The following is a 10,289-nucleotide window of genomic DNA, read 5'->3' on the forward strand; positions in this document are numbered from 1 at the left end:
CGGAACATCCCTGCTCTGCCGCAAGCCCCACCTCTCCCTGCGCGACCCTGTCTCTTCCCCCAGCTGAGGCGGCCTGGGGGATTAGTGAGGCTGGTGGGACAGCGCTGCACCTCCCCACCCCATGCACCCATTGGCAGCAGGGGGGGGGGGGGGGGGAGCACAGCAAAGCAGCCCCAGTTCGTGCTATTCTCTCCGCCTCAGTGCGCTGCTTCTGGGGAGCACTGGGACGATCGCGCCGCCTCCTCCGCAGCAGCACAGCTGGAGAGCAGCACAGCTGGGACCATCTTGCTGAGCTTTCTCTGCCACTGTCGGTGACTGCAGGGGGGGCTGCGTGGACCCCCCACTGCCAGTGCCACCTTCCAGCCTCGCTAATCCCCCTGCTGGCCAGCCCCTCAGGGGTCCACACCCCTTTCCCGCACTCACCACCAGTGGCAGGAAAAGCTCAGCAAGGCGATCGGGGGAGGGGACAGGATCACCCCAGCACCCCTCAGAAGCGGTGCGGCACAGCTGGAGAGCAGCATGAGCTGGGGCCATTTTGCTGCACTTCCCCCACTCCCCACTGGCGGTGAGTGCACAGGGTCCATGGGAGGAGGGAGGAGTCTTGCTGCCAGTCCCCCTGTTGACTGCTGACTGGCCCCTCCCGCTTTGGGGGTGCATGCGCCCCTTGTGCACCCCATGCCTACTTGTATCCCATCACTCCTGACAACACCTCCCTTAAAACACTCTCCGCCCTCCTTCAACCGTTACACCCTTCAAACAGGATGCTGGCCAATGTGTGTACCAGACCAGCGATGGGCATCCCAGGCTAGTGAGTGGAGTGCATGCCGGCCCTCCTTCATCTCAATGGGCCGCACGACTGTCGTAACCAAGACCATCTCCCGGGAAAGGGCAGTTTTGCTACCGGTTCAATCGATACGCCCTGCAAATTCTAGGTATGCAAATGCAGTTGCACTGGTGTACCCAGAATTTGCAGGGGGTACCAATTGAACCGGTAGCAGCGCTTTGATTGGATGCAGAGGGAGCGCACGGCTCTCACAATCAGCACGCATCTCATTTGATGTGCCTTTGCGTTACATGCATGTCTCTTTAGTCATACCGGTACACACAAAAATGACACGGCTGGAAGCCAATGGAATCTGGCAACCTTACACATGGGCAGTGGTAAACAAAATGCCTTGTGGGTCACATACGGAACCTGATAGGCCACATGTGGCCCTCAAGCTGCAGGTTGCCCATCATTATTCTAGACTGTGTTACCCACCATGTGACCGTAGGCAGATCAGGTCACTTTGGTGCCTCAGTTTCCCCATATGCGAACATGGACAGTCATACTCTCCTATCTCCTAGTAAGAGCTCAAGCCTGCAGTCCAGAGGAGCTGCCAAGGAGAGTCAGGGCACCTTTATATTACTAGCTAGTAGCAAGTTCCAGAGGAACCCTCTTCAGTTTAGAATCAGAATCCCCTCACTAGCAAGACAGGCCGACAACAGCCACAATGACTGGAAATGAAAGTAACCAGCTGTGGACAAGCACAATGGGACGTTTTACTGTGTCAAAAAAAACCCCCCAAAGTTTGCAACAGGAATTGCGCTGCTGGGTCCCAGAGCGCCCATGTGCGTACCCTGCACCTCAGCCAGGTGTGCAGAGAAACAGCGCCACCTGCTGCTTACGAGGAACCGATGGGCCTGGCAAACGGAAGCAAGAGTTCCTGGCTCTATCGATGGTCTTTCTGCCCCAGTGCACGGAGTACAACATGGACCACGTATGTCAGAGGGAACATATGCAACTGACCTATTTTGAGTGATCCATCCCCTGTCGCTCACTCCCAGCTCCTGGCAGTTGGAGTTTAGGGAAGCCTGGAGCACAGGGTTACGTCTCTTTGGCTACTAGTCATTTACTGACCTCTCCTCTTTGAACTTATCCAATTATTTTTTGAACCCAGTTATGCTTTTGGCCTTTGCAACATCCCCTGGCAACAAGTTCCACGGGATGACTGTGTGAAGAAGTACTTCCTTCTGTTTGGTTTAAACCTGGTGTCTAGGCATTTCTTTGGGGAGCTCCTGACTCTTGTGTTTTGTGGAGGAGTAACTAACATTTTCCTATTTACTTTCTCCACAGCAGTGACGATTTTATAGACCTCTATCATATCTGCTCCAAGTCGCCTCTTTTCTAAGCTAAGCAGTCCCTCTCTTCTTAATCTCTTCTCATACGGAAGCTGTTCCATACCCCGATCTTTCGTTGCCCTTCTCTGTCCCTTTCCCAGTTCCAGTATTTTTATTTAGAGATGGGGTGACCAGAACCAGTACCAGTGTACTGCAGGTGTACATGCAGTTATAGAGTGGCATTATGATCTATTCAGTTTTGTTATCTATTCCTTTCCTAATGGTTACTAACATTCGATCACCTTTTTGACTGCTGCTGCATACCCAGTGGATGTTTTGAGGGATTTATCCATGATGACATGAAGATCTTTTTTGAGTGGTAACAGCTAATTTAGACTCCATCGTTGCATCTGTATAGTTGGGGTTATGTGTTCCAATGTGCACTACTTGGAATTGATCCACAGCAAATTTCATTGGCCATTTTGTCACCCAGACATCCAGTTGTGTGAGATCCCTTTCTTAACGCTTTGCAGTCAGCTTTGGAGTTAACTATCTCGAGAAAATTTGTATCAACTGCAAATTTTGCCACCTCATTGTTTACCCTTTTTTCTAGATCATTTACCCAAGACTTCTCGGATCCTTGTGTGGGCTCAGGGCAGAAGGTTGGGAAATGTGGAGGGAGGGGCCTTAGGGCAGGGAGTGGGGGAGTGAAGGAGTCTAGGCAGGGGTTTGGAAGGTATGTGGGGGCTGAGGGCAGGGTGTGGGCATGCTGGAATCAGAGTAGGGTGTGGAGAGTGCAGGAGCCAGGGCAGGGGGATGGGAGGCATAGGGGGGTGCCCCAGGGCAGGGGGAATGGGAGGCATAGAGGGGTGCCCCAGGGCAGGGGGATGGGAGGCATAGGGGGGTGCCCCAGGGCAGGGGGATGGGAGGCATAGGGGGGTGCCCCAGGGCAGGGGGATGGGAGGCATAGGGGGGTGCCCCAGGGCAGGGGGAATGGGAGGCATAGGGGGGTGCCCCAGAGTAGGGGGAATGGGAGGCATAGGGGGGTGCCCCAGGGCAGGGGGAATGGGAGGCATAGGGGGTGCCCCAGGGCAGGGGGATGGGAGGCATAGGGGAGTGCCCCAGGGCAGGGGGAATGGGAGGCATAGGGGGTGCCCCAGGGCAGGGGGAATGGGAGGCATAGGGGGGTGCCCCAGGGCAGGGGCAATGGGAGGCATAGGGGGGTGCCCCAGGGCAGGGGCAATGGGAGGCATAGGGGGGTGCCCCAGGGCAGGGGCAATGGGAGGCATAGGGGGGTGCCCCAGGGCAGGGGCAATGGGAGGCATAGGGGGGTGCCCCAGGGCAGGGGGGATGGGAGGCATAGGGGGGTGCCCCAGGGCAGGGGGATGGGAGGCATAGGGGGGTGCCCCAGGGCAGGGGGAATGGGAGGCATAGGGGGGTGCCCCAGGGCAGGCCTGAGGCCACCCAGGGCTATGCTGTCCAGCTGGTGGCTGCTATCTAGGGGACTGTGGCAGCGGGGGGCTGCACTGCCCAGCCAGTGTCTGGGAGGCCACAGTGGCAGGATATCCCTCCCTGGCGTCTGGTGCTGGGGCTGAGGAGGGAGTGGTTTTGGCTTTAGGCAGAGGAACCACTTACCCATGGCTGACAACATGCAGAGCCCCTCCCGAGCTGGCCATTCTCTTCCAGATGTAGCCACCCCACTGCGGTCACTCTGCAGTATCCCTGTGCGCAGTGTTCGCTGCCCCCTGTGGTCATCCCAGAACAGAACTGTCCCTGCTATCTGACCCCTCCTTTTCCATGTTACGGAAAACAATCGGATTCCAGGCACATCCCATTGTCCTGGCACAACCAAACCCTGATCTTGCTTTAAGTTAGGATAAGAGGAAGTTGCATATCTAATTTGGTGGTCCTAGCTCTTACCATTTAGGAGAGCTCTTTAAAAAGATGGATTGATTGGCAGAAACAGTTTCCCAGTATAGATCCATGGGGGAGGGAGGGCACTGCTATTTACCGCTCTCCAATCTGAAAACAGACCTTTTATATCCTATATCCTATTTTTTAAAGAGTTACTGACCTAAGAAAGAACATTCCCTTTTAATCACATAACTGCCTATTTTGCTTAAGAGCCTTTGATGAGGGACTGTATCACCGATTTTCTGAAAGTCCCAGGACACTATATTGGCTGGATCGCTCTTGTCCACATTTGACATTCTAAAAGACCAGCGAGGTACGATTGCCCTTTCCAAAAGCAATGTTGACTTTTCCACAACATATCATTTTCATCTATGTGCCTGATAATTCTGCTCTTTTTTTATACAGGCAGTCCCCGGGTTACGTACAAGATAGGGACTGTAGGTTTGTTCTTAAGTTGAATCTGTATGTAAGTCGGAACTGGCGTCCAGATTCAGACACTGCTGAAACTGACCGCCAGTTCTGATTTACATACAGAATCAACTTAAGAACCCCAGGCGTCCCCAAGTCAGCTGCTGCTGAAACTGATCAGCAGCTGATTCCAGGAAGCCCGGGGCAGAGCAACTCTGCCTCGGGCTTCCTGTAGTCAGCGCTGGTCAGTTTCAACAGAAGCTGACTTGGGGACGCCTGGGGCAGAGCAGCTGGGTTGCTCCAGTAGCGCCGCTCCTCGGTGCTACTGGACCAACCCAGCAGCACCCCATCTGCTCTGCCCCAGGCGTCCTGATTCAGCCGCTGCTGAAACTGTCCAGCAGCGGCTGAATCAGGACCTGGGGCAGAGCAACTGGGGTGCTGCCGGGTTGGTCCAGTAGTGCCCAGAGCGGCGCTGCAGGACCAATCGGCAGCGCCCCAGCTGCTCTGCCCCAGGGTCCAAAACAAAAGCCTGGTCTGCTGGGGGGGGGGCACACTAGCTGCGCCCCCCCCCAGCAGACCAGGGACACGGGGAGCAGAGCCGCAGCGGCAGCGGGGTGCCGCGCCTCTGAGGCTTTGCTCTGGCAAAGTCTCAGAGGCGCGGGACCCCGCCGTGGCTGCAGCTTCAGTCCCGGTGCCTGTGGTCTGCTGGGGACGGTCCCCAGCAGACCACAGGCACCGGGACTGAAGCGGCAGCAGCGGCGGTTCCCCGTGCTTCTGAGGCTTTGCTCTGGCAAAGCCTCAGAAGCGCGGGAACCCGCCCGGTGCCCCTGGTCTGCTGGAGACGGTCTCCAGCAGACCAGGGGCACCGGAGCAGCTTACGAACGGGGCTTTCTCGCCCTGGAGCTCGCAGGTAGCAATCCGCCACCTCGACCTCCGGGGCGAGAAAGCCTCGTTCGTAAGTGCGGATCCGACGTAAGTCGGATCCGCGTAAGTCGGGGACTGCCTGTAGTTACAGCCAATTTAGCTGGTACTGAATTGAGGCTTACTGGCCTGCAATTGCCAAGATCACCCCTGGAACTACTTTTAAAAACTGGCATTAAACTAATCACCCAGCAGTCATCTCACACAGAGGTAAGCAATACGTTACATTCCACAATTAAGAGTTCTGCAATTTCACATACAGGTTACTTCAGAACTCTTAGTTGAATCCCATCTGGTCCTGGTGACTTCTTATTGTTGAATGTATCAATTTGTCTCTCTAGTGACACCTCAATCTGGGACACTTCCTCAGATTTGTTGCCAAAAAAATAGTATTTCAGGTGTGGGGATCTCCTCCACGGCAGTGAAATCATTTAGCTTCTCCGTCTTCCTTAAATGCTCCGTTAGCACCTCTATCGCCCAGTGGCCTATTGATTATTTGGTAGTCTTCCTGCTTCTGATGTATTTAAAAAAATTAATTTTTGAGTCTTTTGCTAATTGCTCTTTACATTCTTTCTTGGTTTGCCTAATTATATGTTTACACTTGATTTGCCAGAATTTATGCTCCTTTCAGTTTCTCAGTAGGATTTTACTTCCAATTTTGAAAGGATGCCTTTTAGCATCCTGCTGCTTTTACTCTGCTGCTTAGGAAGGTGTCATTTTTTTACTCCTCTTACTGTTTTGTGTTCATTTGGGTTATATATTTAGTTTGAGTCTCTAGTATGGTGTTTTAAATAGTCTCCATACAATTTGAAGGCATTTTACCTTTTAATTTCCATTCAATTAGCTTCCTCATTTTTTTCCCCCTTTTTGAAATTATTACTGAAGTTGTGGTTACACTATTAACGAGCACGGACAAATAGGCTATAAAAAGAGGACACTAGAGACCAAGGACTGTCATTGTTTGGCTTGCTGGAAGTAAGCATGGGTGCTAGCCCCAGAGAATAATCTCACCGAGTTCAGTGTCTCAGCAAATCCCACTTTGGCCAATAAATAGCAAGCTCTTGACTTTGGGACAAAAATCAGAGCAGACTATAATCAGAAAGGAGAGGAAACCTCTACCCTCCATTTACCAGAGGGCTAGAAAAGAAGGTGTTTTCCAGAAGTAATGGCACTGAATAAATGAACTATTTTCCTTACAGCACTTAACATGTAAGCTAACTGGCTAAGTATCAGGGATGGAACCATAAGAAAACTATTTGTTGCTCATTAATGAAATATTTTCACCACCAATTCCATCACTAACCCAGCAAAATAACACATGCGCTCCTACAGATCTCCAAGCACTTCATAAACATTGTGACAAGTCTCAGAGGAGTAGCTATGTTAGCCTGTATCTGTAAGGACAACAAGGAGTCCTGCGGCACCTTGAAGACTAACAGATTTATTTGGGCATAAATCCATGCTTCTGGCGAAGTAGTTTTGACCTACAAAAGTTTATGCCCAAATAAATCTGTTAGTCTTAAAGGTGCCACAGAACTTCTCATCGTGTTTTCATAAACATTAAGCTTTTGCCAAACTCCCGGGAACCAGACATATTTTTACGGGTGGGGAAACTGAGGCACTGAAAGGCAAAGTGACTGGACTGCCGTGAGTCAATGTCAGAGCCAGGAACTGAGCCCACAAGCTTTAACTCAGGTCTTTGCTCTGGTTGCTAGACTACACTGCTTCAGTGACTAAGGATATTTCTTCATTCGGTGCCCTTACCTGAAATCAGGGATTCCTGAGGCTGTGCTGATCCCGGCTCCTGTGTGAAATACTACATTGGAAGAGCCCCTGATCAAGTCTGCTAAGGCACACACTTTCCTCTCCAGCTCCTCTGGCGGGTCAAAAATCTGAGGGGAAGGAAAAATTGAAATGGAGAAGCAGGGATAAGCGTCCCGCCAGCCCAGCACGCGGAATGGTGGATAAGCAGTTTCACCGAAGCCACAAAGCTACCTGGCACACCAAAAAACAGGCTAGAAGTTGACACAGAAAAAAAGCACATTAGCAACTGGGTCGCACAGATGCAGCGCTGGCGGCCAGAACTCATGGCCTGCCACTGGCCGCTCAGTGGCCTCAGGATGTTCCAATTTAAACCTCACATCTGCTTCAGGGAGGTGAGGAGTCAGCGTCCCTTAGAGGCAAAGGGGGGGGGGGATTTGAGGGGAAAGGGAAACTCCCTTGCAGGGGTGCATAGGACCCCGTTGGTGGGGGGAGAGGGAAGAGGAACCGTCCCCAGGGGAAGGGAAGCACCCTGGGCGGAGAGAGGGGAAGGCAGGGCTCCAGCTGGGAGGGTGAGGACAAGGGGGAAGCACCCAGAGGTGTGTGAAAGGAGCGCAGGGTCCCCCTTGAAAGGGAAGGAGGGGAAACACCCCAAGGGACGGACGTACAGGGCCCCTCTTGGGGGGTTGAGAGGAAGGCGCCCCAGGAATGTGAGGGGGGTGCAGGGTCCGTCGGGAGGAAGGAGAAACACCCCAGGGGAGGGCATGCAGGGTCCCTGTCGGGAGGGGGCGAGGGGAGCGCCCCAGGGGGGAGAGGAAACACCCCCAGGGGAGGGCATGCAGGGTCCCTGTCGGGGGCTGAGAGGGGAGCGCCCCGGGGGGAGGGACATACACGATGCCCGTGGAGGGGAGGGGGAAGCGCCCCAGGAATGTGAGGGGTGCCCCGGGCCCCCGAGGGGAGGGGAACACCCCCAGGGGAGGGCGCGGAGTCCCTGTCAGGGGCCGAGGGGGGAGGGGCACGCACGGTGCCCGCGGAGGGGGAAGCGCGTGGCGCTGGGTGGGGGGAGGGGCGCGCAGGTCCCGCCAGGGGGGGGAGACGTGTCACTGGGGGAGAGCGCAGGACCCCGGGGGGGAGACGTGTCGCTGGGGGGGGGGGAGCGCAGGACCCCGGGGGGGAGACGTGTCGCTGGGGGGGGGGGAGCGCAGGACCCCGGGGGGGAGATGTGTCGCTGGGGGGGGGGGGAGCGCAGGACCCCGGGGGGGAGACGTGTCGCTGGGGGGGGGGGGAGCGCAGGACCCCGGGGGGGAGACGTGTCGCTGGGGGGGGGAGCGCAGGACCCCGGGGGGGGAGACGTGTCGCTGGGGGGGGAGCGCAGGACCCCAGGGGGGGGAGACGTGTCGCTGGGGGGGGAGCGCAGGACCCCAGGGGGGGGAGACGTGTCGCTGGGGGGGGGAGCGCAGGACCCCAGGGGGGGGAGACGTGTCGCTGGGGGGGGGAGCGCAGGACCCCAGGGGGGGGAGACGTGTCGCTGGGGGGGGCCGCAGGGCCCCGGGGGGAGGCCCCGATGCTGGGCGGGGGGGGCTGCTCCTTCGCGCTCACCTCGGGGAGGCCGCACTTGCCCTTGTCCGAGTAGGGGGAGAGCCCGGCCGCGTAGTTCACCGACATCCTCCCGCCGGCCCCGCCGCTACCAATAAAGTTTCCCTTGTTGTCAATTCCTCCAGCGAAGGGCGGAAACGGCCGGGCAGGGCCGACTGAAGCCGCCGCCCCTCAGTCCGCATGCGCAGAACTCGGAGGGGCGCGCCGCCCGGCGCCATATTAGCTCCGGGCAAGCGCTCGCTCCACCAGCTGGAGCTCAGGCGTGGCGCCTCGGGCAATGGGCTGTGCCCTGGCCTCGGGGGTGCGGTGGGGGGCGCCCCTAGGGCACAGGCCCGCTCTGAGCAGCGCTGCCGGCCCCCAGGGTTCAAAGATCACCAGCCAGGCCTCACTGGCTGGGGAATGGTGGCTCTGTCGCTTTTTAAATAACACATTTTTGGTTATTTTGCTGTGACTCTGGTTTTTTACCTGGGGCCCGGGCAGGCGCCTAGGCCACATGTTCTAGCTTTTCCTCCCTAATCATGAGGGCTAGAATGTAAAAACACACACCATGAAATCAAAGATTCCCACACAAACACTTGCCTCTGGGAACTGGGGCTTTAAGAAATCATAGAACCGTAAAAGCGACGAGGAGTCCTGTGGCACCTTATAGACTAACTGAAGTGTAGGAGCATAAGCTTTCGTGGGCAAAGACCCACTTCGTCAGATGCATGTACATGCATCTGACGAAGTGGGTCTTTGCCCACGAAAGCTTATGCTCCTACACTTCAGTTAGTCTATAAGGTGCCACAGGACTCCTCGTCGCTTTTGCAGATTCAGACTAACACGGCTACCCCTCTGATACATAGAACCGTAGAACACCAGAAGTGGAAGGGACCAGTCCCCTGCCCTCATGTCGGGGCCAAGTGTCATCTAGATCAGTGTTGTGGGGTTTTAGATGCTGCTTGTAATTATTAGAACTGGGAGCACTGGCTGTTGGGAATCTGGAAGCCCAGGAAACAGGAAGGAGGGGGGAGGAGATGGGCTAGGCCTGAGTGAGAGCTACAGAGGGGAGCAGCAGCAGCTTTGTGAAGAGGTTTCACCTTTGTTACATAAAGGCCTATTGAAGTTTGTTACTACTTTGCTTGCATGATACAACAAGTGTTTTCAACTTTTTTTTATAAAGTACCCCTTTTAAAAAAAAATTATAGTTTTCAGGACTATGTAGCACTTTAAAGACTAACAAGATGGTTTATTAGATGATGAGCTTTCGTGGGCCAGACCCACTTCCTCAGTCTGGCCCACGAAAGATCATCTAATAAACCATCTTGTTAGTCTTTAAAGTGCTACATAGTCCTGTATTTTGCTTCAGCTACACCAGGCTAACATGGCTACATTTCTATTACTATTCCAGTTTTCAGACACACATAATTTTCTTCCACCGTTGCAACACATTTGTTTGAACAACTTAATCGTAGCCAGGCAGGCAATGACATTTTTGGGTGTAAAAAGTACAAAATAATAAAGCGCTGTAAAACTTAAAACAAAAAAATCAGCTTTCTTCAAATTTCAGTTGTGTTGACTTCTCTCGAGTACCCCTAAGGGTACTTGAA

General features: G+C 54.7%; 1 protein-coding gene across 3 annotated transcripts in view; it reads right to left on the reverse strand.

The window, feature by feature from the left end:
- SIRT6 (sirtuin 6) overlaps positions 1-8,863 on the reverse strand; it is a 32,454-nt gene extending 23,591 nt beyond the window's left edge. For all 3 annotated transcript variants that reach the window (XR_012896711.1, XM_075903015.1, XM_075903016.1), the window contains exons 1-2: positions 8,704-8,863; positions 7,108-7,235 (exon numbers count right to left, since the gene is read on the reverse strand). Coding sequence is in view for 2 of the 3 variants with exons in the window: in XM_075903015.1 (XP_075759130.1) it covers positions 7,108-7,235; positions 8,704-8,769 (194 nt within the window). In the remaining variant the exon portion in view is untranslated. The remainder of the gene's footprint in view (positions 1-7,107; positions 7,236-8,703) is intronic.
- Between the last annotated feature and the right edge of the window lie 1,426 nt (positions 8,864-10,289).

This window comes from Pelodiscus sinensis, chromosome 19, assembly GCF_049634645.1.
Source record: "Pelodiscus sinensis isolate JC-2024 chromosome 19, ASM4963464v1, whole genome shotgun sequence".
Taxonomy (NCBI): Eukaryota; Metazoa; Chordata; order Testudines; family Trionychidae; genus Pelodiscus; species Pelodiscus sinensis.